Below are 22,791 nucleotides of genomic sequence, written 5' to 3'. Positions count from 1 at the left end.
CATCCGAAATACCGAAATTTGTTTTAATAAAACTTCATTGGTTTTCTATATTTTAAACTAATTTACTTTTATTTGAATGTTTTTGGAAATATAATTTTTAAACTAAAAACACTTATATTTGTTTTTCATTTTTTATTACTCGTATATTTTGTTTTTCTTTTTTGCAACTTGTGCTAAAATAAAATGTAAAGTAATTTGTTCTTTTTTCATGTTTTTGTTTCTTTACTCATAAATGTCTTTTTTCGTCTCAAAAATTTTGTCTAAATGGCTTTTGTCATCCAAAAATTTACTTTACTTTAAGTTTTGTTTGTTTTTTTGTGTTTTCATTTGATTTAGTTTAGCGTTTGGTGTAATAAATTTATGTTTAAGTTTACCACATTTAGCAAAAACACACATTTACACTAAAAATTGTTTATACCATTTATGTTATTTATTTGTATCTTCTCGTAATATTTCCCCGACACTTTTCAGTCAAATATTTTCTTGTTGTTCAGTGTGTGGTAAAAAGTTATTACATATTATTATTATGTATATCGTATTTTGTTTCTTTGAGTATTTTGTATGGTTGTTCTTGTGTTTATTCCCTTCTCTTCTTTCCTTTATCGTTCATTCATTCATTCTTTATCCATGATAAAATCATAAGTACAACTACACGTACAGTTAGTTATATATAGGTATTGTTTTCTTCGTGTTTAAATATGCTATAGACTTTGTTTTTGCCATCTGCAGTTGCAGTGTTTTTGCATTTGTTTTGTGATCTTGTGATTTTGTGGGCATGGGCGTGGCTGTTGCTCAAAACTAAAACTAGAACTAAACGTACATAATATAATATGCAATATCTTGATCTTTAAAGCTAAATTTAAAAAATAAGGCAAAAAGGTATTGAGGTTTACATTCATGTTGTATAAATTATATGTTTAGGTATGTATATGTATATGTAAATGTATATGTATGTATGTATAATAACACAACTTAATCAACTAGAAAATGACAATCATACTTTATGTATAAGATGGCAAAGATTACTCGCACTAAGTAACTACAAAAATAATAATAATAATTTTAAATGAAGTTCAATAATGGCAAATTAAAGCTATTTTACTTCACAAATGATTCTGTAACGAAATTTAAGACATTTGACATCTTCAAATTCTATTAAGTGTTTTTTTTTGTTTCTTTATAAATATTTAAGTGTTGTCTTTTACCACTATATGGTGAGTATTACACAAGCTTAAGTGTGTATGTGTGTGTGAATGTGAGTGTGCTTGTATGAATCCTCAAATATACAACTGAGATGTGTAAGTTATAATATGAAATTCATCGAAATGGGACGCAGCTTTCTACAATATCATTTTTGATCATAATCATTTTGTTGTTTAAGCTTTTATGCTTTTGTTTTTTGTTTGTTTGTAAAGAGAAATCATATTTCAGGTACATCACAACTTAAAATTTAACAAATAAATGCAATTTTCAATGAATTTTCAATATTAATGCCTAATGCATGAGAAATGTGTATATGGCAAGCAAGCAAACATTTGCTAATTTTAATGGCGACGTCCGTGCTTCAGTCGACGGTGCAAGAGTAAACTGTAACGCCTCTCAAACTGTGCACTACACTGCTTACAGTTGCGAGTGCTGGCTTGCAAGGCGCGGTGCCTCCAAAACCGATGCAGCGCCAGAGAGCCAAGCGTATGATAGTTGAAGCTGACGCCACTGCGTCGATGGCTGACCGCGCAGCTGACGCAGCACAGCTTCTGCTGCCCGAGGCGATTGAGATGCTTATCACGCAGCATGGTGACCACAGCCTCGGGGGTGAGGCGTATTTTCTTTGGCTGCGCCTGCTTGCGCGAACTGCGCGCAGTCTCGGCCTCGGACTTTTTGCTGAAGTCCAACGGCGCCGTTAAGTACTCCTGTTTGCTGGCTGCGTCGGCTAACAGCGGTAGCAGCGTTGCCAGATGGTTGAGTGACTTGCGAGATGCATTACAATTGTTGTTATTGTTGCTGTTGTTGTTGAGTGGTGCTTGAACCGCTGCTGCTGCTGGCTTTTTGGGACTTTTGCGCGGCGCTGCCAGATCCAGCTGACGTTTAAGCAGTGACTGCGTCGGAAGCGTTGGCGCTGACGCAACAACGCTGCTGCCTTGAGAGACCTTTGGTGTGATGGTCAGCGTGATGTCCTCCTTGTTGCGCAGATACTCAATGTACTCCTCAGTCTCGCTCAGCAGACGACGTCGCTTGGCGGGCGACGATTGTTGCTCTCTCTCCCGCTCCCGCTGCTGCCCAGTGGTCGTCGCGGTGGGCAGCGCTGCTGCGGCTGCTGCCAGCATAAGCGGCGTCTCGGCTGCATAATATTTGTTGATAATATCCTTAACATAATTCTGAAACTGTGTGCCAATGCGATTGAGATTCTGATATTCCATTTGTGTGAGAAAAGGTGTGTTGGTGGTTGTGTTGTTGCTGTTGCTGTTTGGTGTGACGGCAACACCAGCTGCTGCTGCGGCCGCCACAGTTGCTGCCGCTGCTGCTGCAGCTGCGGCTGCTGCAGCCGTTGTTGCTTCTGTGCTGCTGGTGTTGTTCTCCTTGTCATCCTGATGATGATGAACGGCATTTCTATGAGATTTCTCTTTGTAATAGTTGTTGCTGTTGCTGTTGTTGTTGCTATTATTTGTATTATTGTTGTTGTTTAGTTTATACGCGGGAGACGATTTAATAAGCTGCACTCGCTGCTGCTGCAGCTGTTGATTCTCTTGATCTTCGTCGTACTCAATCTTCAGCTTTCGCTTGCTGGCGAGCAGCTCGATGGCCGTCTGTTCGTAAGCTGCTGCTTCCAGAAATGCCGTTGCCATCATCGCCTTGTTGTTGTTCTGCTGCTGCTCCTTGAGCTCGCTCTCTTTACCGTTGCACTTGCTGGTGTTGTTGCTGTTGCCATGGCGCGACAACTTCATTGGCGATGTGCTTGCCGACATGTTGTACTCGTCACCCGAGTACGAGGACGACGATGCCGATGACGGCGTATTCTCATCGTCCTCTCCCGTCGAGTGTTGTCGAGCACGCATCGAGCCAAACTTTTGCCGCTGTGCGATGTTGTTGTTGCCGCTGCTGTTGCCGCCATTGATGCTGCTGTTGCCGCCCATGTTGCTCAGGCTGTGTAACAGCGCTGCAGCCTCTCGTGTTGTCCATTGCGAAGGCAGTTTATTATTGAACAGGAGTTGATGATTTGCTGGTATTTTCAACTCGTGCACGCCTCCCGCTTTATGAAAATCCTGAGCGACCGAAGCTGTGTTGCGACTAATGGCGTCCATTTTTAGCAGACTGTAAAATTGCAGAAATTCAAATTGAATTAGTAAATCATAGATGAAGAAAAATAATAAGTTGTAAAATGATAACAAATAAAATTGTAATAATAATGAAAATTGGCAACACATAAGCTGAAATTTGGCAACGTAGGACAAACAAATGTGAAATAAATAAAAATTTAAAACTCAAAACAAAATTATAAAATAAACTTCTTATTCAAATGATGTGTGACAACTTATCATCTGAAACATGAAAATAATGCAGGACAATAAAATGAAAATTGATAAGCTGAAACAACTTGTTTTGGAATATTCCAATGAAGTTTGGCAACAAATCATCTGAAACTTGACAACAATGCAGAACAAAGAAATGTATAACAAAATGAAAATTGAAAAGCCAAAACAAATAATATTGACTTCACGGAAATTTCGCAAAAGTGTAGGAGAAACAAACACTAAATGAAAACCATAATGAAACCATAATTTATAAGCAGCAACGAAATAGACTCAACAAAAGAGACAAAAACGAAAAGAGAAAAACTTCAACGGGTTAGGCGATTAAATACCGCGCATAGTCCTCCGGATCGCTGCCCTCGGCTTCGAGGTATTGAAATAAACGCTCCGAGCCACGTTTTTGAGTTGCGGCATTCGGCAGGCTGCCGGTGAGCAGATCATGCGGTGGTATCAAAGAGCCGTTGGCACTGAGACGCCAGCCCACCATCGATGTGGGATTCACAATGATCTCCTGTAAAGGGCCGCCCGTGATGTTATTCCCGGTTCCGCCACCGCCGCCGCCGCCAGACACGCCATCATTGGTAGTCGTGGTATAGATGGTAACGGCACCACTGCCGCTCACATTGCCCACGGTTTGGCCACCGCCACTTGACGAACTGCAGCACAAATCAATGCACATTGGATGTTGTTCGGTTGTTGGTTGGTTGGGGAATCACAGTAGGGCAAGAACGAGTTGAGAGAACAAGAACGAGGGTAGTAACTAGTGTTAGGAGCATTCTGCGCGCTTGACTAAAGTGGGGGAAAAGTGGGGGAAGGCGGTCTGAGAACGTTACCCAAAAGCGTTGCCGGCATTGTGAAACGTGTTCAGTTGATTGTTCGCCACCAGGGTGTTCCCAATGGTTCGCAAGACGTTCAAGTTCTGGCTATGCGATGCATTGTTGTTGCCATTATTGTTGCCGCTGCTGTTTCCACCGTTGTTGCCACTATTGTTTCCACTGCTGCTGCGCGCCGGACGATTATCGTGCGGACTGAGAGAAACAAATGCGATTTTCTTTAGGAGCGATTGTCGATGCTTAATGAGTTAATCAAAAAAATCGTTCACATAAACTGAAAAAGCTTGGAACTTTCAATTCAGCTAGTGAATTCTTATCAAATATTCAGATCGATCACATCAAGTGCAACTTGTAAATAAATATACGAAATAAAATATATCCCAACTTTCCGGTCCTATTCAATAATTTCAATTGAGGTCTCTTTTTTATTCCTATCTGCACAACTTAGGAACTTAGGACCTCAGACAAGGTTCCTTTTTGCTGTGGCTTCGGAAATCATTTGAGTATCGGTTGGAAGGGTAAATAACCCATCGCATTCTATCCCATTCATGATTTTGCGTATCCTCAATTCATTTGATACCTATTTCCTACATCTAATCAAGTATAATAAAAGTAAAGCGGTACTTACTGCACATCACTCATGTGAGCCTGGAACTCCTCCTGAGTGTCGGCGAGGTAGGAGCACTTGCTGCAGGCACGCTTGTTGTGTACCTTGAGCACATGGGTGGCTAGGCGCTCTGAGCGCGCCGCCTTGTAATCGCAGAGCAGGCAAACGAACGGCTTTGTGTGTGTGTTGAGATGACGCTTGAGGCCCCACTTATCAGCACCGGACCAGGGGCAATAGCAGCAGGTGAAGCGTTTCTCCCGCTTGGGTTTCAGTAGACCGGAGCCGCCACCCGCACTGCTGCTACCCGAACCCGAACTGGAGCTAGCAACCGGCTGTTGGGCATTGTTCATGACAGCGCCCACATGGAGCGGTAGTACGGAGCCATCGTCGAGCTTCTCCTGCTTAAGCTGGGCCAGCGGCATGTCGGCAGCGGAGGCCACCGCCTCGATGGTCTCCACAATGCTCATGCTGGTCGAGGTGGGATGTCGCTGGGCCTCCAGGAATGCATTGTCAATGTTTACGCCCGTCGCATTGATCGTCACATTGCCACGACCGCCGGAATGATGGGAGTTGCCAGTAGAGCCACCACCTGATCCACCACTGCCGGCAGGGACATGGCGACGCGTCTTGTTGATGTCGTACTGCAGCTCGCGATGCATGCGCAGAAAGTGCTTCTTGACGTGATCGGCTCGATTGAACTGCTTGAGGCAGGCATAGCACTGAAAGGGCTTCTCGTCCTTATGAATGTTCTCGTGGCGTGTGTACAGATCCCGACGATCCGTCGAGTACGGACAATGGGTGCAGGCATAACGCTTCACAATGTGAACACCGTTGGCAGCGGCAGCGGCTGCTGCGGCCTGAGCTTGCGAGGACTTCTTGCGACTGCCGCCGGAAGAGCTGCTTCCGCCGCTGCTGCTGCTGCTGTTGGTGGGCGCTGAGGTGGGCGTGTTTTGGGCCAGATTCTGTGCCGCATTGGCCGATGTGGAGGGGCTGGCATAGATCAGTTCCGTGGCATGCTCCTGACGGTGTTTTCTGCGCAAGAACACAAGATTAGTTGTGGGTTGATATTGTTTGATTAAGGTTAAACTCACTTGGACTTGGGCGTGCTCTGATGCTGTTGTTGCTGCTGCTGTTGTTGTTGTTGCTGCTGCTGCTGCTGTTGTTGCTGCTGATTGACCTGGGCATAGCTTTGCAGCTTGCCACCTGTTGTCCACTGCACCAGCTGTGGCTGCTGCTGCTCTGCCGTGCCAGCGTCCTGAGTCCAGCGTTGCTGCTGCTGCTCGCCCGCCTTCAGCAGACCCGCTTGGCCAGCAGCAAAGCCATTCTGCATGAGAGCGGCCAGGCCAAAGGCTGTGCTCAGATGATCCTCGGACTTGAAGCTGCCAACGGCGGCGACGCTGGGCGCCGGCACCACAGTGGCGCCACCACTGCCGCTGGCGCTGACCACCACAGAGTTGCCCGAGTCGGCCTGCTGCTGCTGTTGTTGTTGCTGGATTACATTAGCCTGGGTGGTGGCCACGTTGTTGCCGTTGCCACCGCCTGTCGCACCACTCGCTTCATATTCAATGCTGGGCGCAGCGGTGCGATCGATTTGTTGCTATCGAGAGAAATTACACAGGTGAAACAGGTAATCATCGAACGAATGCGATGGGGCACTTACCAAATTCGTAAACGAGCGTTGCTCGCCCTCGGGCACCGCGGTGGGGCCACTGGTGGCCACCTGAGCCACCGGTGTGCCGAGCGTGTGCAAACCGTTGCCGGTCTCCTCGCCGTACAGTTTACGTGTGATTTCTTTGAACATATCTTCATATGTGGCCTCAACATTGGAGGACTGTGCGCTCGCTGGATTGCCTCCGGTCGCTGGGATTAGTGTTGCCATTGCTGCGACTGTTTGGCCTTGGCTTGCGGGCGCGTTGCTCTATAGTTGTGGCGACTGCTTCTCTCGCTATTCCCTCCACGGATGTGCTTCGAAAACTGCAAGACAAAAGACACAGCGGGAGAGTGTGAGTGGGAGATAGAAATAGCGGGTAAAGTTTAATCAGTGAATCTAAGCTCAACGCACATTCGCATTCACATCCGGTATACGAAATACCCAAAGACCCAACGACCAAAGGCCCCCTTTTTCCCCCAATCGATGTCAGTTCTGGGAATCGGCTGTTGACACACCGCAGCTCTGTTTCGAACTTGACTGCCTTGGGCGCATTCATGGGGGTGTTGGGAGGGGCGTCGGGTTTTTACGATTGCTCTTGATGCTGCTGACGTCGCGACGACGAGTTGACGTCGAGTCGCGTCGCGTCGCTTCGCGTCGTTGGACCAGCATCAGCTGAGTCAGCGTGCCGAGCTCAGTGAATTGAGCACACTTTTTGTTTACCACAATTTCATTCGTTGCTTGATGCAACAGGCGACAAACGTGTCAAGAATGATTTTGTTGGTTAAGCGATTACAAATGCAGAGCAAATAATTAAACAACTTATTACGTAAATAATATAATTTGAAAAATAAGAATTCGAATATTTCTTTAATATATATATTTTTTTCTTTTATTTACAATCTGTCTATTTTAACAATAAGCAAGTATAATTAATATTAAATTTACAGAAATGGCAGTTATCCAATGAGCCCTATAATATATGACATATTTTCAGTTGCTTGGATTTATCTATCGGGGAGATCGAGTATGTGTATCTTATCAGTCTTTAATATATGACATTTTTTTTAATATTAAAGACATGTTTTTCTTCAATATTATATCATGTTAAATGCATTTCATTTGAATTAAAAATTGTAAAATTACAAAATTCCAAACTGAGAATTTAACACATACTTGAAACTTTTGTCGCCTGACGCAGTCACGCTTGAATGTGTTGGCGTCTCGGCGTCTTTTTACTGCATACATTAATAAATTTATCAATCGCAACAACAACAACAATGACAACGGGCCAGCCCAGGTACGGCAGAAGAAAAAACCCCATCAAGGGAAAAGATAACGCGCCCAAAAACTTCGTTTTTGGCGGTCGTAACTACGAGGATTCTCCAAAGAGCTTCCCATAAAATCGCGAGACAAATTGTTGGGCAACAACAACAAGCTGTTGGCGTTGTAATTTTGGCGGCACTTTTGTGGTTTTGTTGGGTGATGAGAGCGAGGGCGAGCGAGAAGCGGAAGCCTGTGGTTGTTGCTGGTGGCCCACATGTTGCTGATGGTTGTTGCTGCGCCTCTTTTCTCTAGCGAGATGCTGACACCCAACCACGTAAGTTGTTACTGTTGTTGTTGTGTGTGGCGACAGAAAGTGTGTGTTGTTGTTGTTGATATGGGCATGGGCACGTTTCGATGGCCCAGAGCCAACAGAGAGCCACCCACACTCGCCCAGGCCGCAGACGAATCTGCTGCGCAATGAGCAGAGGGCAGAAGGCTGATGGGGAGTGGGAGAATTGTTTGTTTGTATTTACTTATATATGTATGTGTGTGAGTGTAAGTATGTATGTATGCGCGGCCGTACTAAAGCGTGTTTTCTTTCGTTTCTTTTGAGTTCATATTTCGTATTTGAGTTTTTGTTTTTTGCATAGTCGTATTTGATTTTCTGCTTCGTGTGCTTTTTACAGTTGTTGCCCACACTTTGCGCCATTGGGGGCGTTTTACGTCTTCCTCCACTTCTTCCTTTTCTGTTTGCTTTGCCTTTGTGGTTTCGGTTTCAGCTTCGTATTTTTTGTTTTGCTTTCGCCTGTCGGATCGGCAGCCCTTTCCCCTCCCCTCCCACCCTTCTTCGCAGCCCAACACGCCATATTTGATTGGCTCTCTGCGTGTGGTTTCCAAGCCAAGGGCATTGTTGTTGTCGCTCTTGTCGTTGGGTGGAACTTGACTTTGGCTCAACTCAAGATCACCATCGACTCCACACATCCATGCATATTTGTGTGTGTTGGAAAAAAAGTGCAAGTGTTGGACAGCGTAGCACAAAGGAAGTTGAAAAAGAGATGTTTTATTTTGAAGGAATATAAAAACTGCTGATATTGCAAAGCTTCCTATTGTCGTCATCACAATCAAGTGAATCATTGAAAACGAGTTTCAGATGAAAGTATTCTATAATCTGTTTAGAAATGGGGATTCACGCCGGATTGCACAACAGTTTTTTTAGCTCTTTCAATTGCATCACACACTAAAGAAAGTTGTCCAAATAGCAGCAAAAAAGAAGGAAAAAAACATACAACAGTCCAACTGTTCGATAAGCGAAGGGCCAGCTGACGGGGTCAACTTTAGTGGGCGAGCACTAAACACACACACACACAGACACACAGATGGGTAATAAAAGAGTGTCAAACGTTGCCAACAGCAACCACAACAACAACAACAAGAGCTGCGCGTGTGGGTGCTCCGTTGGGGCCAGGCACCGACAACAAAAACAACATCCGCTTTGCTAATAGCAGGCAGCGAAATACAAAAAAAAACCCCAGCGACAGCAACGGGCGCGTCAGCGAGTGGGCTGAAAATGGGCGCAACGGTCGCCGCCGACAGCAACAGCAGCAGCACCAGCAGCAGCAGCAACAACAAAATCAATTTACATACAACAACTCTAACACGCGCGCCATCAAGAACAAATACAATGATCAGACGCTGTCGCTGTCGACGCCGCCGTCGTCGCCTATGGTGGGTGTGCAAAAACCGACATTAGCTTCGGCAGCAGCAGCGACGCCGCCGCAATGACAACGCAATTTGGGGGAGTCAATGAGAGCGACAGAAAGAGAGTGAGTGTGAGAGAGGCGAAACCGGTTGGCAGCTGAAAACAAAAAAATGCCGGTTGGAAGCTTTTCTATGTAAAAACCGAAGAATCGAAATGAGAGTGTGTGCGAGAGAGCAACATAAGCAAGAGCAGAGCAATTCATGACAGGGGCGATCGATGCCACTCTCGCTCGATGGTCTTCTGCCAGTTGTTGGTTGTCGTCTGTTGTCTTGTTCTGTGCAGATGCCGATCAGTCGCCTGTTAACGGTAAACGCATTATTGGGTGGCTTCACTCTCTGTCTCTCTCTTCAAATATGGCAGCAATGACAATTGTTGTTGTTTGTTTTTGTCTGTCACTGATAATATTTGTCAGAATTGCGCTCATTGCGTGTGTCTTTGCTTGTTGTGGGGGAGGGGGAGGCGGGCGTCAAAGCGCTAAATTGCGGAGCCTGAACACTGACGCACACAGCTGAGGGGGCGAAACCGTTGCTTATAATGTGTGCGTGTGTGCATGGAGTTGGATACACACAAGCACACAATACAAACGCATATGTATGTGTATATGAACATTTTAACACCCGTGGGCTGGCCCGGCCCCGATGGCAGCTCAGGGTGAGCCACAACATTACTTGCAGTTGTTGTTGGTGTTGCGGTGAGCGGTGAAAGGCCAAGAGAGGAGACGAAGCGACGGGGCAACCAGAGGAAGCAGAGAACGGACAGCAGCAGCAGCAGCTAATGACATGTTAACGCCAAACAACAGCCGTCTGCCTGCCTGTCCATTCCAAAGCCACACGCAGTTATTAAAAAGCGCTTTTGCCCGATGGCGTGCACAGTGGTGCAATTTAATTGGAAGGGAGGCGAATTGGCAAATGCAAGTAATCTTGCTAATTGAAAATTGCATGTGCCGAAATATGAGACCCACTTAAAATACTTAAATTTGTTGTTGTTTTCGTTGTAATTAAATTCTTTATTTATGAGAAGCATTTCAAATTCAGCATTTAGATAAATATTTTAGAGCATCATTATTGCATACTTCATTGTTATCTACGCAAAATCAAAAACCATTGATTTCAGAACAATTCGACACACTGTGCATCGACTCTCGCATTAGCTGCGCGTTGTCGATACACACACCACATAGAAGCAACAACAGCAAGTCGTTAAGGTGGGTGGGTGTCGAACAGCTGTGCTTGGTGTCCAGCAAATACAGCGATCGACTAACCAAACGAACGAATGACAACAAAATAAAATCTTCAATTTTATACGCGAGCTAACAGGGAATGAGACTTCGACGATTTTCTTGCTACTCTATGCCATCAATCTGCTGCTTCACACGCCTACGCAGCAAAAACAGCAGCAGCGCATGCGTGTGGGCCGCAAGTTGTAAGTTGTGGATTGCATTGCCTTTGCGTGGGTCAACTGGAGTGGGGGGAAGAGGGTGCTCACAAAAGCTATACAAAATATCAGTCACACTCTCACACAGCCGCAAACATGTAAGTTAATATGTAAGTTTTAGTTGCTTTTGCATTTTTGGCAGATGCACAGACATCCGCCAGCTTCGCTTTAGGCCGCCGCTCTGCGGGTGCTGTGAATGTTTCTGTCTTCACTTGTGTGAATGTGTGTGTAAAAAGGCGCAGAGGGCAGCTTTATATGGGCGGCAGGTGGTAAATTTTTGTGGCCAGCCAAAGATAGAAACAGCAAAAATGATGCGGCAGCAGCTGCTGCTGCTTTATTTTTTTTTTTGTGCTGTTTTTGCGTCTTCTTTTTGAGCTGAGCTTTGCAGGCAGGCAACAGACAACCGACAACAAAGCAATGAGTGTTGGGCTTTAAAGCTGGTTTCTTTATACGCCAGTGTGAGTGTGTGTGTGTCTGTTCGTTGTTGTGTGTGTGTGTAGCCAAGTTTTGGGTGGTGCTGGTGGCATTGCCTTGTGGGCGTTTGCAGCACCAACAGCAGCAATCGAGATGAGCAACGGCAGCAGCAGCAGCAGCAACATCGCATTCACAACACAGCAGCAACATCTTCAAGGGCAGCCATCAGTTCATTTCGGTTCGATTCGGGCCAAGTCATATACGCGTTTAAGAGACGTCTCTGACTCTTCAGCTTTTGGCTATGCTTATTATTATTATTGCTGTTGTTTTGCTGGCAGCTGTTGGCAGGTGCGCGCCCTCATAAAACGTCGTCGGACGACCCAAAATGCAGGCGCTGCTGTTGCCGTTGCTGTTGCTGATGTTGCACATGCTCAATACATGAACAAAAATGGCGACGTCTGTCGCATGTCCCTGTCCCTCTTTCAAGTGTCAGTTGCTTGCCTTCCTCCTCATCCTCATCCTCCTTTTCTTCTGCTTATTCTGCTTTCCCTCCTCCTTCTTCTGCGTATTCTTCGGAAATCTTTGCCTTTTACTTAAAATGTAGTCCAAGCAACATGTGCATCCCTCCTTGGTCTGTTTCTGGGTCTGTGCTCTGACTGTCTGTCGATCTCTGCCCCTCTGGGGTAGAAATTAAATGCAGTTGTTTCGATTTTAGGGGTGGTTTTGCCTGCACCGTTTTTAGGGTTGCCACAAGCAGGTTGCAGCTGCCGCCGCCTGCCAGCCAGAAGGAGACTGTCTCCTCAGAGCCTGTTGCTGTTCTGGAATGCTCTGCACTTGCTATTCGTGTTAGGGGTTGAGAGTTGCTTTGCCAGCTGACAAGTGGATTAACCATATATTGAGGGATGACCAGTGTAAGGTGTGTACACAGAGAATTTCTGCGATTTGTTACACTTCAGAGACTTTACTTTAATGAATTTAGAGTGAGGAATTGATATTTTAATTACTAAACAGATCTATTGATCTCAATTCGACTTTTTAGATGGAATTGGGCTAGTTTTCAAACTAGGAACTGTCTGCTCCACACAATACATTATGTATCCGTTTTCGTATAAACATTCGTACATAAGTACGTACTCTAAACCCAACCCAAAACCCAACTCTGAAATGTTGACGCTGGACGCCTCTTAAAATAACAACAACAGATGAAGAAGAAGAAGGCAGCCTCACACACACACAAATGCTCACACGCAGTAATTCAAGAGACTCCGACGAAAGAGACCCAATAATGAAATTTCACAACAACCTTCAAACAGACGTCGTCGTCTCGCGTGTATTTATGTGTGTATTGTATATACTTTATTTTTTTTTTTTGGTTTGGTTTTTTGGGCCGTCTCAACGTTGAATATTGAAAAACGGTTGAGGTTTTAGGCAAATTGTAGTAGGAGGAGGCGATGGTGATGCGCCGGCAGCGTTGCGAGGCCCCGGCCCCATAGAATGAGGCAGCGAAACGCAGATAATGATGATCACAAAGCACAAAGAGCGACGGGGACTGAAGACGAGTTTCTCGTTTTCGGGCCACGCCAACGAAAAAGACAGGCCCGATAAAGCGAACAAACCAAACCAAACCAAAGTATAATCAAACCAAAGAGGTTTCCCCTCCCCCAACTCACAGAGGACAGACCCCAGACTCTTAGCCCAGGGCCCAACCCAAGTTTGAGAGCGGTGAATGGTACACAAATGAAATGAAATGAAATCCTACGCAATGGGGTGGCTGGCTGCTGCTTCTGCCGCTGTTGCTGCCACTGCTGCAAAGGGGACGCGACAGAGAGACGCCACAGGTAAAAAGTAGAAACCTTGAAAGCCGCAAAACAAACAGCTGCTGCTGCTGTCGTTGCTACGAAACAGGTAAACTCTGTTGGGCAGGTAACTTGGCATGGTCAGGAGTAGGACGGGTCGCATAGGGTCGATACGTTTCGGATCGAATCGGGTCGGGTCGGGGGAGGCGACGCGCTGTAACAGGAAATTCCTATGTGATTTTTGGTGAGATTGCTGCGCACACTGGGGTCGGTTCAATGCGATGCGGTGCGGTGCAACAAGCAACCCTCACGAGACACTCTCTGACAGCAGGTACCCGATCACCGATTGTTGGTCCCGTTGTCTTTCTGCAAGCCACCCTCCCCTAAAGATTGTCTGTCCATTTCGGCCCCGACGCGACGAGACGGGAAGTGCGTAATTTAGTTTTGTGAAGTTTGCGCTGACTGCGTTTTGGGGTCGCGACGTTTTTCATGGGAACTTGAACTTAAGCGAGCCGCAAAAGGGGAGAGGGAGCGCTTATGTGTGTGTGGGTTGCTCTTTTTAATGGGGTGTGTCGATGTGAAGGCATGTCTCTGTGATCGACAATAGCCTAATTGGCCTTCTTTTAAGGTGGATATATCCTAGTAGAGTGAAATAAAGACCTTCCACATACATATATAGAAATATTTATCAGTTGTTAAAACAATTCTGCAATACTTCTTGTGAAAAAGCTGTTCGGATAATTATAGAAACTATCAAAAATACAGTTATAAGAAATATCATCGTAGAATTACAACTGAGAGATTTTAGCTGCAGTTGCATATCATTAAAAGAGGCCAAATTCGCTTAAAACAATTTAAAATATAATAATCAAGAGGGTGTCAAGCTAACAACAGTCCACTAATGAAGTTTTCACTGTACTTCATACACTCATCCCAACAAAGCTTGATCGCCGCATTGACAACTCCTTGGTCTGAAAATGATGAAAGCACAGCAAAAACTGTTAAAGCAAACGAAGAGGAGACTCTGCACAAACAACAAAATGTGAGCAACAACAAATACGGTAGAGGACCGAATTGTGTGGGGGCGGCAACGCAGACGGCGACCAAGCACAACACAGCAAAGCAAAAAATACAAAATAAAACAAACGAGTCAACGAGGAGAGGAGTGGAGTACATATGTAATGCAAAAGTCGTTGTCGTTGGGTGGGTGTAAGAAATTCGTCAGAAGTCAGCAGACAGCAGTAGAAGAGGAGGCAGCAGCAACAGCAGCAAAACTGCAGGCTGTGGGCAGGCAGAAGAATTTGTGTGATAAACTAACAGAAGGGTGTGAAGACGAAATAACAAAATAGCAGAAATGGAAGAGAGTAACATAATGCGAGGGCCGAGGGCCGCTGTTTAGGCAGCGGACGCCAAAATAAAAACTTAAAAAAAATCAACATACGACGCAGCAGGCGGCGATGAGGACGGGCGACGGTCAGTCGCGTCGGTAGCGGAGAGAACGAACACACAGACAGTCAAAAAGAAAGAGAGAGAGAGAGAAGTTGGGAAGTTGAGCCATGCGAGGCGGCAATTAAAGAGCGCAACGGCCATGTGACAAAGCGCAAGAATAAATAGGGCTGAGGTAGGCGTCGAGACGCGCGTCGTTTTGACTGCCTGCTGTTGTTGCTGTTTCTGGTGCTGTCGCTGCCCTGTTGCCCCAGGGGAAACGGGCAGGCAAGATTTTAAAACATCACCCACTCACATGTGTGCAAGTATGCGGACATGTGTGTATGTGTGTGAGTGTGTGTCAGAAAGACGAAAAAAGGCAGCGGATAAAAAGAAAGTAGGATAATGTGGGCACAGCACAGGGTTGCCAGGCTGTCATTAATGTGGACTCTACAAGTGTGCGTGCGCGTTTGCGTGTGAGAGAGAGAGGGAAGAGGGCGGCAGGCAGTGTGGGAGCGAGAGAGTAACCCAACACACGCAAGCTGCCAAGGATGTGGTTGCTGTTGTAGATGGTGGTGGTGGTGGTGGGTTTCACGTCATTCATTATCGTTGCCCCTTGCAGCGAGGCGTCGCGACTGCGCCAAGCGAGGGAGGGCCAACCGTGATGGCGACTCCGACTCGTTTTTCATAGTGTGTGTGTGTGTGTGCTGGCATCTTTTGTGATTGCTACAGACGAAGGCATCGAAGGGGTGCCCACTCTTAGCGGGCATTCTTTTTATTGTTGTTGTTGTTGTGTTTTTGGGAGTGCTGTGCGAGTGTTGGTGCGTTTTTTGGGCGTTGGAGTGGCTTTTTTTTTTGGTTGGTTGCTGTGCGTTGTTGTTGTTGTTGTGCCTGTGTATAATTGGAAATTGGGTAACCGGTTTGTGAACCACTGTGAGCTACCTGTGGGTTGTTGGCTGTGGCCTTCGGTATGATTTTGTCGATGGGTCTATGTAATGCATATGTATTGGTATGCGTCTCTCTATAAGTGTGTCTGAGTGGTAACATGTGTCCCGCAAAAGGTTTTAGAGGGAGGAAGACAAATGAAGATCCAATACATAAGGACATACATACATAACTACATATGTATGAGCAGACTGAAAAAATCACACAGTGATCGTCAAAAATTATAATAAGGCTGGTCTGCTAGTGCTTCTATTAAAATGTATGAAAATAGCAATCACAACTACACAAAACATACTAAATAGTAAAGTTGAAGAATTCCAAAGCACTTTTACCATTTCCCCATATATTTAAAATAAATGTAGTATAGCTACCTTTAATGTCTGCAATTTGTGTCTGCGATTTTTTGTTTTGGCCCTTAAGCCATTTCAATTTTGTTGTAAAAAGTCCTTTATGGGTTGTTTGTTTTGTTTGTTATCTGCACTTGTAACTCGCACAATTTATTCACTTGATACAATGCAATTTATTAGAAGTACGCACAATTAAATGTGCACTTTCATTAATCAAACACTTGCCAAAAATATTTAAAAACACGCGCCGGCCTTTAATAAATGTTTGTTGTTACTGCTGAGATGCGCGCGAATGCGACCAAACGAACCGAACGCTACGAAAAATTCCAACAGACTGCGAGAGAGTCGCTGGCAGAATGTGGGAGAGAACCATGGAACGATGACGCAGCCAGCTGCTGCTGAAATGAACGAGCACGGCAGCGTCAGTGGCGTCGCACAGTGGGTTGCCTCAAATAATATCGAGTGAAATGTGCCGACTGTATTTTCAACGTATGTATGTATGTAGTTGTTAATGAAAATATTGAGAATGGAATCTATTGCGACTTGGAAAAGCATTTTTACTTAAAAATAATAATAATAATAATTTAATTTAAAAATAAATACATATACAAAAATATATAGTTGTCATGTACTTTTTATAATATAAAAATGAATAACTGATAGATTATAGAAGCAAAGAAAGGATTTATAAATTTTAAAGCGAAAAGAGAAAAAATATATGCCTACATAAATATCTAATAGACAACTTATAGCCAGTGGCAACATCAGTAAACCGTTTTTGACCCACTGTGCTCAGCGCCAGGGGGCCCAAGCCGCCACCTTATACAACGAATGATCGAATAAAAGAGAAATTGCAACAAACAAGCGACGAAGTCACCGGCGTCTCAGTCTCAGCCTCAGTCACAGTCTCAGTTGGCGTCGGCAGCAGGCAACGCATGGCAAAGCCAAGCCACCCGCTCATTCACGTTTCTGCTGTTGTTGTGTGGGCCGACGCTGCCGCTGTCCGCAGTGAGAGCGCCAGAGAGCGAGAGTGGGAGCGAGGTAGTGTGAACCGAACTTTGTTGTTGTTTTCTGCGTAGGGTGGTTTGGCTTGTAGAATTTCTGGACGTTGTTATTGTTGCTGTTGCTGTTGCTGCTGATATGGCGACAGCGCAGTCGCGCAGAAGCAGGTCAGTTTGTGTGGCGTCCGCTGCGCAACTTGATTTTTGTTGTTGTTGTATTTTTTATGCGCAGCCGTCGGCGTCGGCGGGTTGACTGTTGGTAATGATCTTCGTGCATGTGGGTTGCTGTTTTGTGGTTGTTTCGCTTCATGTTGTTGCTGTCTCTGCTGTTGGCGGTGGCGGTGTCGGCGTCGGCTACGGGGGACGCGATTGACTGTTGCGTTCATTAGCGCGAACGCGGCCGCTGCTTTTTGGGCTCGTTTTCGAGGAGGTGCTGATACATAGTCCAGGTAGACACAGCACACACTTATATAGACTGGCAGTATGTATTGTACATAAGGTTGGGCAGGTAGTTGGCAGCTGGGTGGCGCTGCTTGTGGCGTGGGTTGCTCTGAGATTGAGGTTAGGTTGTGCTCAGCCCAAGAAAAAAGACAACATTAACAATCTGCGATTGCTATGCAAATCGCATGACTCATATGGGAGACTCCGCAATAGTGCAACGCAGCAGCACTCTGCAACTCAATGAAATTGAAAGTTGTATGCAATCAATGGTAGCGACAGAGACGGCGACTGCGCATCATCGATGATACGATGCTGTTGTTGTTGTAACGGAAAGTGATGTACTTGTTGTTGCTTTAATCGGAAAGGAGAGTCGCTGTCGCTGTCGATTGAAGGCTATGGGCGAAAAGGCACAAAGTGGAAACGAGAAAACGGTGTATGATGTTTAGGTTCCACTTTGAGGATCGTGGAACTCATTAAGTACTATGTAGGTTATACGTTGTGGTTTTCTTAATAACAACAACGTAACAGTCTCAATTTCCTTGTTATTACTAATTCTACAATTTTTATTTATTGCTACGCTATCTTCACTTTCCTGTGCGATCATCAAATCGGAAATGCTTTCAATGCTGCACCGCAACAGATGAGACACCACAAAACAGGTTACTCGGCGAAATGGAGCACCCTACTTTTAAACTTCATTGCCACTCAAGTGGCGAGCGGATGACGCGGCCGCCACAAAGGAGCGGAGCAACAGGGAACCGGTTTTCCAGCAGCCCTGCAAAGACAGCTCGCTGGCCCACTGGCCAAGGAAACCAGCTGCACAGCCCACACACTCGACCACAATCCGATGCAGTGCTCGAGGGATCGCTGAAGTGCCGATATCTTCACCGTTATGCTTGTCGGGTGCACAATCTGTCCATCCTTGGTCATTGTGTGATATAACGCAAGCTGCGTAATGAGCAAAGGCAATTACAAAACGTAGCAGAGCAACACATGGCTTCGACCTCAGAAGAAACCTGTTGTCGGTCGCCTGTTGCTGCTGAAGCCCTTCTTCGTCTCTCGGTCTGTGGGAGAAAGTGTTGCTGCTTCTTCTAGGGCTTCTTTTTGGGTGAGGCGCCATGGCAAGATCATCAAATACCCGTGCGGGCAAACGAGGGACTCGATTCCTCTTCAATCGTCACGATTTGCTTGCACTTTGTCACGTCTCATTTAACAGAACGAACGAAAAAATAGGAGTAACTGCCAAGGGGGAGCTCAGTGTGACCCTCTCGTCAAAACAGCAGACAGAGAGAGACTGAGAGAGACAATGGCCAGAGATAGGGTGGCTTGTGATCGCTGCTGGCACAAATTCAATATGGCGTCGCCTAGCGTGGGATGAGAACAGACAGACAGCAAGTGGAGCGGGGAGTGGAGAGCGGTAACGCATGCGCAATTCGCCCGACTACGAAAACAAAATAAAGCGTAGGCGTGGGTGGGCTGGCCATCTATTATACACGACTCTCTGCGAGGTTGTTTGATTCAGTTCCCGCCACGCTCTTGTGGTTGAGACTGAGTCACGGGCTTCTTGGCTCTTACACGTATTTGCTAGAGGCTGATCAAGCTGGAATTTAATCAACAGGAAGTGGTCAGCAGCTTAGATGCCCCCGACTGACCCGTCAAAGTGGGACCATCTCTCTTTCAACCATTTTCTTAATCAACTGTAAACAGTATAACTGGAAAATGTTGAGGTAAACAGAGCTAAAATTGCGACCAACTGACATACATTTTTAAATTTATAATACGGATTTCAAATTATAGCAAAACTAAGTGTTAAAAATGCTAAATGGGTTGGGATATTATACTTTATAAGTCAGTGGTAGTAAAGAGTAGTTCCTTTTAATGTTCTGTTCTTTAAAAATAATAAGAAATGTTATTATTTGTAGATAATTACATTTCGGACTTTGCATAATTTCATAATTTTAGGATCTGCTTCACAAACGTGAAATTTGTTCTAGCACTTCCATTCAAAATTCGCAAATAATCACATTCATCGGGCCTCAAGTTGATAAATACAGATTGGGAAATATGAAAAATCCGACGTATGTATGTGGTTAATAATATGAAAGGGTTTTTTTTAGGATCATTAGAAATTTAATTCTTATATCCTTTCTTGTAGTTTTAGTGGTATTATAACATTAATTACAAACAGAATTGTTTGACTTTAACAAAACTTAACTTTAACAAATTTTGATTCCATCATATAATTTGAACCAATGAAGTTATATTGATATTCAAAGCAATAAAGATTTTTCTATTAAATAAATAAATAATCTTTAATCAATTATTGAAAGCATATCGTGGAATTATTAGTAAGAAAATCATAGCTTTGGACCAAATAAAATCAGCTTATATTATATCAAAAGAAAAGGAGTAGTTGAGTTTTAACTAAATGTGATTACTGTTTTTGCTACGAATGCAGATGTATTTGCTTTCAACCTTTAGGACGTCTTCAATACTCAATCAAATTTCTTAATTTCATGAAGTGCCAGCAAATGGAGTTAAGTCGTCAACCTTTGAAATCATTTAAAAAGGATTGAACCTTTATCTTCCCACACCCACTAATTGCGGTATATAGAGGTGGTTTCTTTATAAATATAGTATACACAGACATGTACATACATGTTAATATTTGCATGTCTATTCATAATGCCGTGTACAGAGCTTTGAATTTTATATAATGTATATAAATCATGTATGTGCATATGTAATGCATCAATAAATCCTCGACATGCACATGAATTCTTCCCTTGCTGTTGCCTAGCAACAAAAAAAGGACTAAACGAGCAGAAATAAATGTAGATTTGCAAAATACATGAGCAGAAATAACAAAATACAAATTATATAATAAAAACACGTAGACAAATGCCTATTTGCCTATGCCCCAATACAAGTGCAACATATGCCGCATATGTTGCATAAAAAGCAAAAGCACAAAACCATATGCAACGTACGCCCAACAACGCCCACAATCCACAAAGCGAGAGCGGGAGAGCGATAGACAGAGCAGGATAGAGGAATGCAAATGCATTTGAGAACGCAGCTGGAAGAGCGAATTGAAATTGTGTGGAGCAATGTGCGTAAGAATGGAGAGAGAAAAAGACATTGAGAGAGAGAGAAGCCCAAAGCTCTCTCCCTTGCTGGATTACGCTCTCTCTCTCTCTCTCTCTGTCTCTTTGCTTTGAATGTGTTGTCAAAACTGCAACAATTCCTTTGCAGTTTTTTCGATGCGACGAAGCGGCAGCTGTTGGAGAGTGTTGGGTAGGGGAGGGGAGGGAGGTTGGGTGGGTGGCATAACAAAAATTGTTATAGACACAAAATTTATGATATGCGCCGCCCGGTGGTAGGAAAAACAACCACCCAACCCAGTGAGAAAAGTCGCTCGTTTGTAGTTTTCAAATGCCAAAGCTTCAATTTCGCCGTGTGCGTGTGTGCGTGAGTGAGTGAGTGATGGTGTATGTGTGTGAGTGTGATTGTGATTGTGCGGGTGTGAGCGTGTGCATTGTTTTGGGGGTTGGTATTTTTGCTGCATAGAGCGCCTGCTCCAATACCAACATACCAATACTAATACTAACATAATACCAATACCAATACAAAACAATGCCAATAGCAATAGCTCTATGGCAAATGCTTCCATGTGGAGAAAGTATTGATGATGGAAAAATAGAAGTTGGCGCTTTTAAGCTGTGGGGGTTGTTTGGATCCCGACAATAGTTGTTGCTGTTGCTCTTGTTGTTGCTGTTGCTGTCGGTGGTGGGGTGTTTCTCTGGAAAAAGTGCATACCGAAAAATATACGCACACAGACAGACAATACGCTCACACACACACACACATCAACATGCACGCACACACTCAAACGCATTGCGGAAAAATCAATAAATCATTTGTTAGAAAAATTTTTAATTGCCCTCGAGCATAGATTTGAACATGAATTGCAATAATTATGCAAAAGTCATTAGTGCGTTTACCTCAAGGAGATCTTCGCTTAATGCAGCCTTTCGCTGGTTGTAAATAGAAAAAGTATTGCATACTTTTATGCATTTGCACTTACCAACATGTTCGTAATGATTTTCGCGGACAGCCCAGAAGTATGCAGCACAATATTTCGCCAGCGAGTGCACACAACTGCGCTACGATTTTGCTGATATCCTCTTTTCCTCTTCCTCACTTGTACTTTTCTCGAGGTTCTGTTTAATCAACACTTTGATCACACTGCACTTGTAACATTTTAGCCGTTTTTGCGTTTTTGATGAGCTGAGCACTTTGCAACGATTACCGATACAATTGGTTTTACAACTAACCTCATCAACACTCACACACTGAATGAAATCTCGTGACTGAATGAATGGGAGAAGCAGCTACGTAGCTGCTCCTAAAATGCAAAAGCGCCGCCGACTGACGAGCTAATTTTATGGCAGCCCTGGCGTCGGTGCCGACGTTGGAGGCGGCGCTCCCCGCCCCTTCACACACACACTGTCGTCAATATAACCACTATTTGTTTTGTAATCGTAAGTCAGTGTTTTGTTTTTGCAGCAAGTTGCTTTCGCCGTTTGTTGTTGCCACAACGATTGCCCGTCGCGTAATAATTGCGCTTTGAGTTGTGCACTTGTATAAAAAGCTTCCTGTTTATGCTACGCTTTGTTGCTGTTGTTGTTCTTCTTGCTCTTGTTCTTGTTGTTGCTGTTGTTGTCACAAAAAAGCGCGCGCATTCCAAAACTCTCCCACTCACAAAAATAGGCAGCGATAGCACGCTCTCTCTCTCTCTCTCTCTATCTATCTCTCTGCTTGCTTTTCGATTTATCACTCGCTTTGAATGCGCTCTCTGGATTTCTCATACCATGGCCGCCATGTTTATTTACAAAAAGTTTGCCGTTATTTGTATTTAAGGTATGCAGAGTCCTGACAACTTTGGGAGAGTTTTGTGATGTCTCTGACATAAATAACCTAAAATAATGAAAGTCATTTCATTTTATGCAATTAAATATTTAATTTAATTTATTTATTTAATTGTAATTTTTATTACTTTTGAATATATCAATGAAATTACTTATTATTGAGAAATTTTGTTATTAGAATATTATTTATTATTTTCCACATCAAAAAAATTGATCACCTTTATAAGTTAAAATTTTTAAAAATATGGATTACCGTAAGTGACACTAAAATTATAATGGTAAATTATAGCATTGAATGGTCGAAATTTATTGTATTTTTATTGAGCACTAGCAAAAAAGCGTGTCGCGTTGCTTTTTTAAATTCATTTTTAATTTTTGAGGTCTCAAATAATTTTAATATAATATTTCTTTATAAAA

At 44.1% G+C, this 22,791-nt stretch overlaps 1 protein-coding gene across 3 annotated transcripts; it reads right to left on the bottom strand.

The window, feature by feature from the left end:
- Positions 1 to 267: 267 nt before the first annotated feature.
- On the bottom strand, positions 268 to 22,044 carry LOC117568024 (protein charlatan). 3 transcript variants are annotated; one of them, XM_034248353.2, is made up of 7 exons: positions 21,531 to 22,044; positions 6,628 to 6,941; positions 6,059 to 6,564; positions 4,989 to 5,999; positions 4,361 to 4,555; positions 3,860 to 4,183; positions 268 to 3,309 (listed from the first exon to the last, which is right to left on the bottom strand). In XM_034248353.2, the coding sequence occupies exons 2-7, from the start codon at positions 6,844 to 6,846 to the stop codon at positions 1,545 to 1,547; spliced, it is 4,020 nt and encodes a 1,339-aa protein (XP_034104244.1). In that variant the 5' UTR covers positions 6,847 to 6,941; positions 21,531 to 22,044; the 3' UTR covers positions 268 to 1,544. The 3 variants fall into 3 exon arrangements, with proteins under 3 accessions (XP_034104244.1, XP_034104245.1, XP_051859751.1); XM_034248354.2 differs by lacking the exon at positions 21,531 to 22,044 and adding an exon at positions 16,026 to 16,333; XM_052003791.1 differs by lacking the exons at positions 3,860 to 4,183; positions 4,361 to 4,555; positions 21,531 to 22,044 and adding an exon at positions 16,026 to 16,331.
- Positions 22,045 to 22,791: the final 747 nt, after the last annotated feature.

Source organism: Drosophila albomicans, chromosome 3 (assembly GCF_009650485.2).
Source record: "Drosophila albomicans strain 15112-1751.03 chromosome 3, ASM965048v2, whole genome shotgun sequence".
Lineage (NCBI taxonomy): Eukaryota > Metazoa > Arthropoda > Insecta > Diptera > Drosophilidae > Drosophila > Drosophila albomicans.
This window is presented reverse-complemented; position numbering and strand designations above follow the sequence as displayed.

Bases quoted from the DNA above. Each gene is read 5' to 3' on its own strand.
- LOC117568024 (XM_034248353.2), bottom strand. From the start codon at position 6,846: ATGGCAACACTAATCCCAGCGACCGGAGGCAATCCAGCGAGCGCACAG. The intron at 6,000-6,058 runs GTGAGTTTAACC...GTTCTTGCGCAG, and splicing joins CAGAGCACGCCCAAGTCCAA to AAAACACCGTCAGGAGCATG. The intron at 4,556-4,988 runs GTAAGTACCGCT...TGTTTCTCTCAG, and splicing joins GCTCACATGAGTGATGTGCA to TCCGCACGATAATCGTCCGG.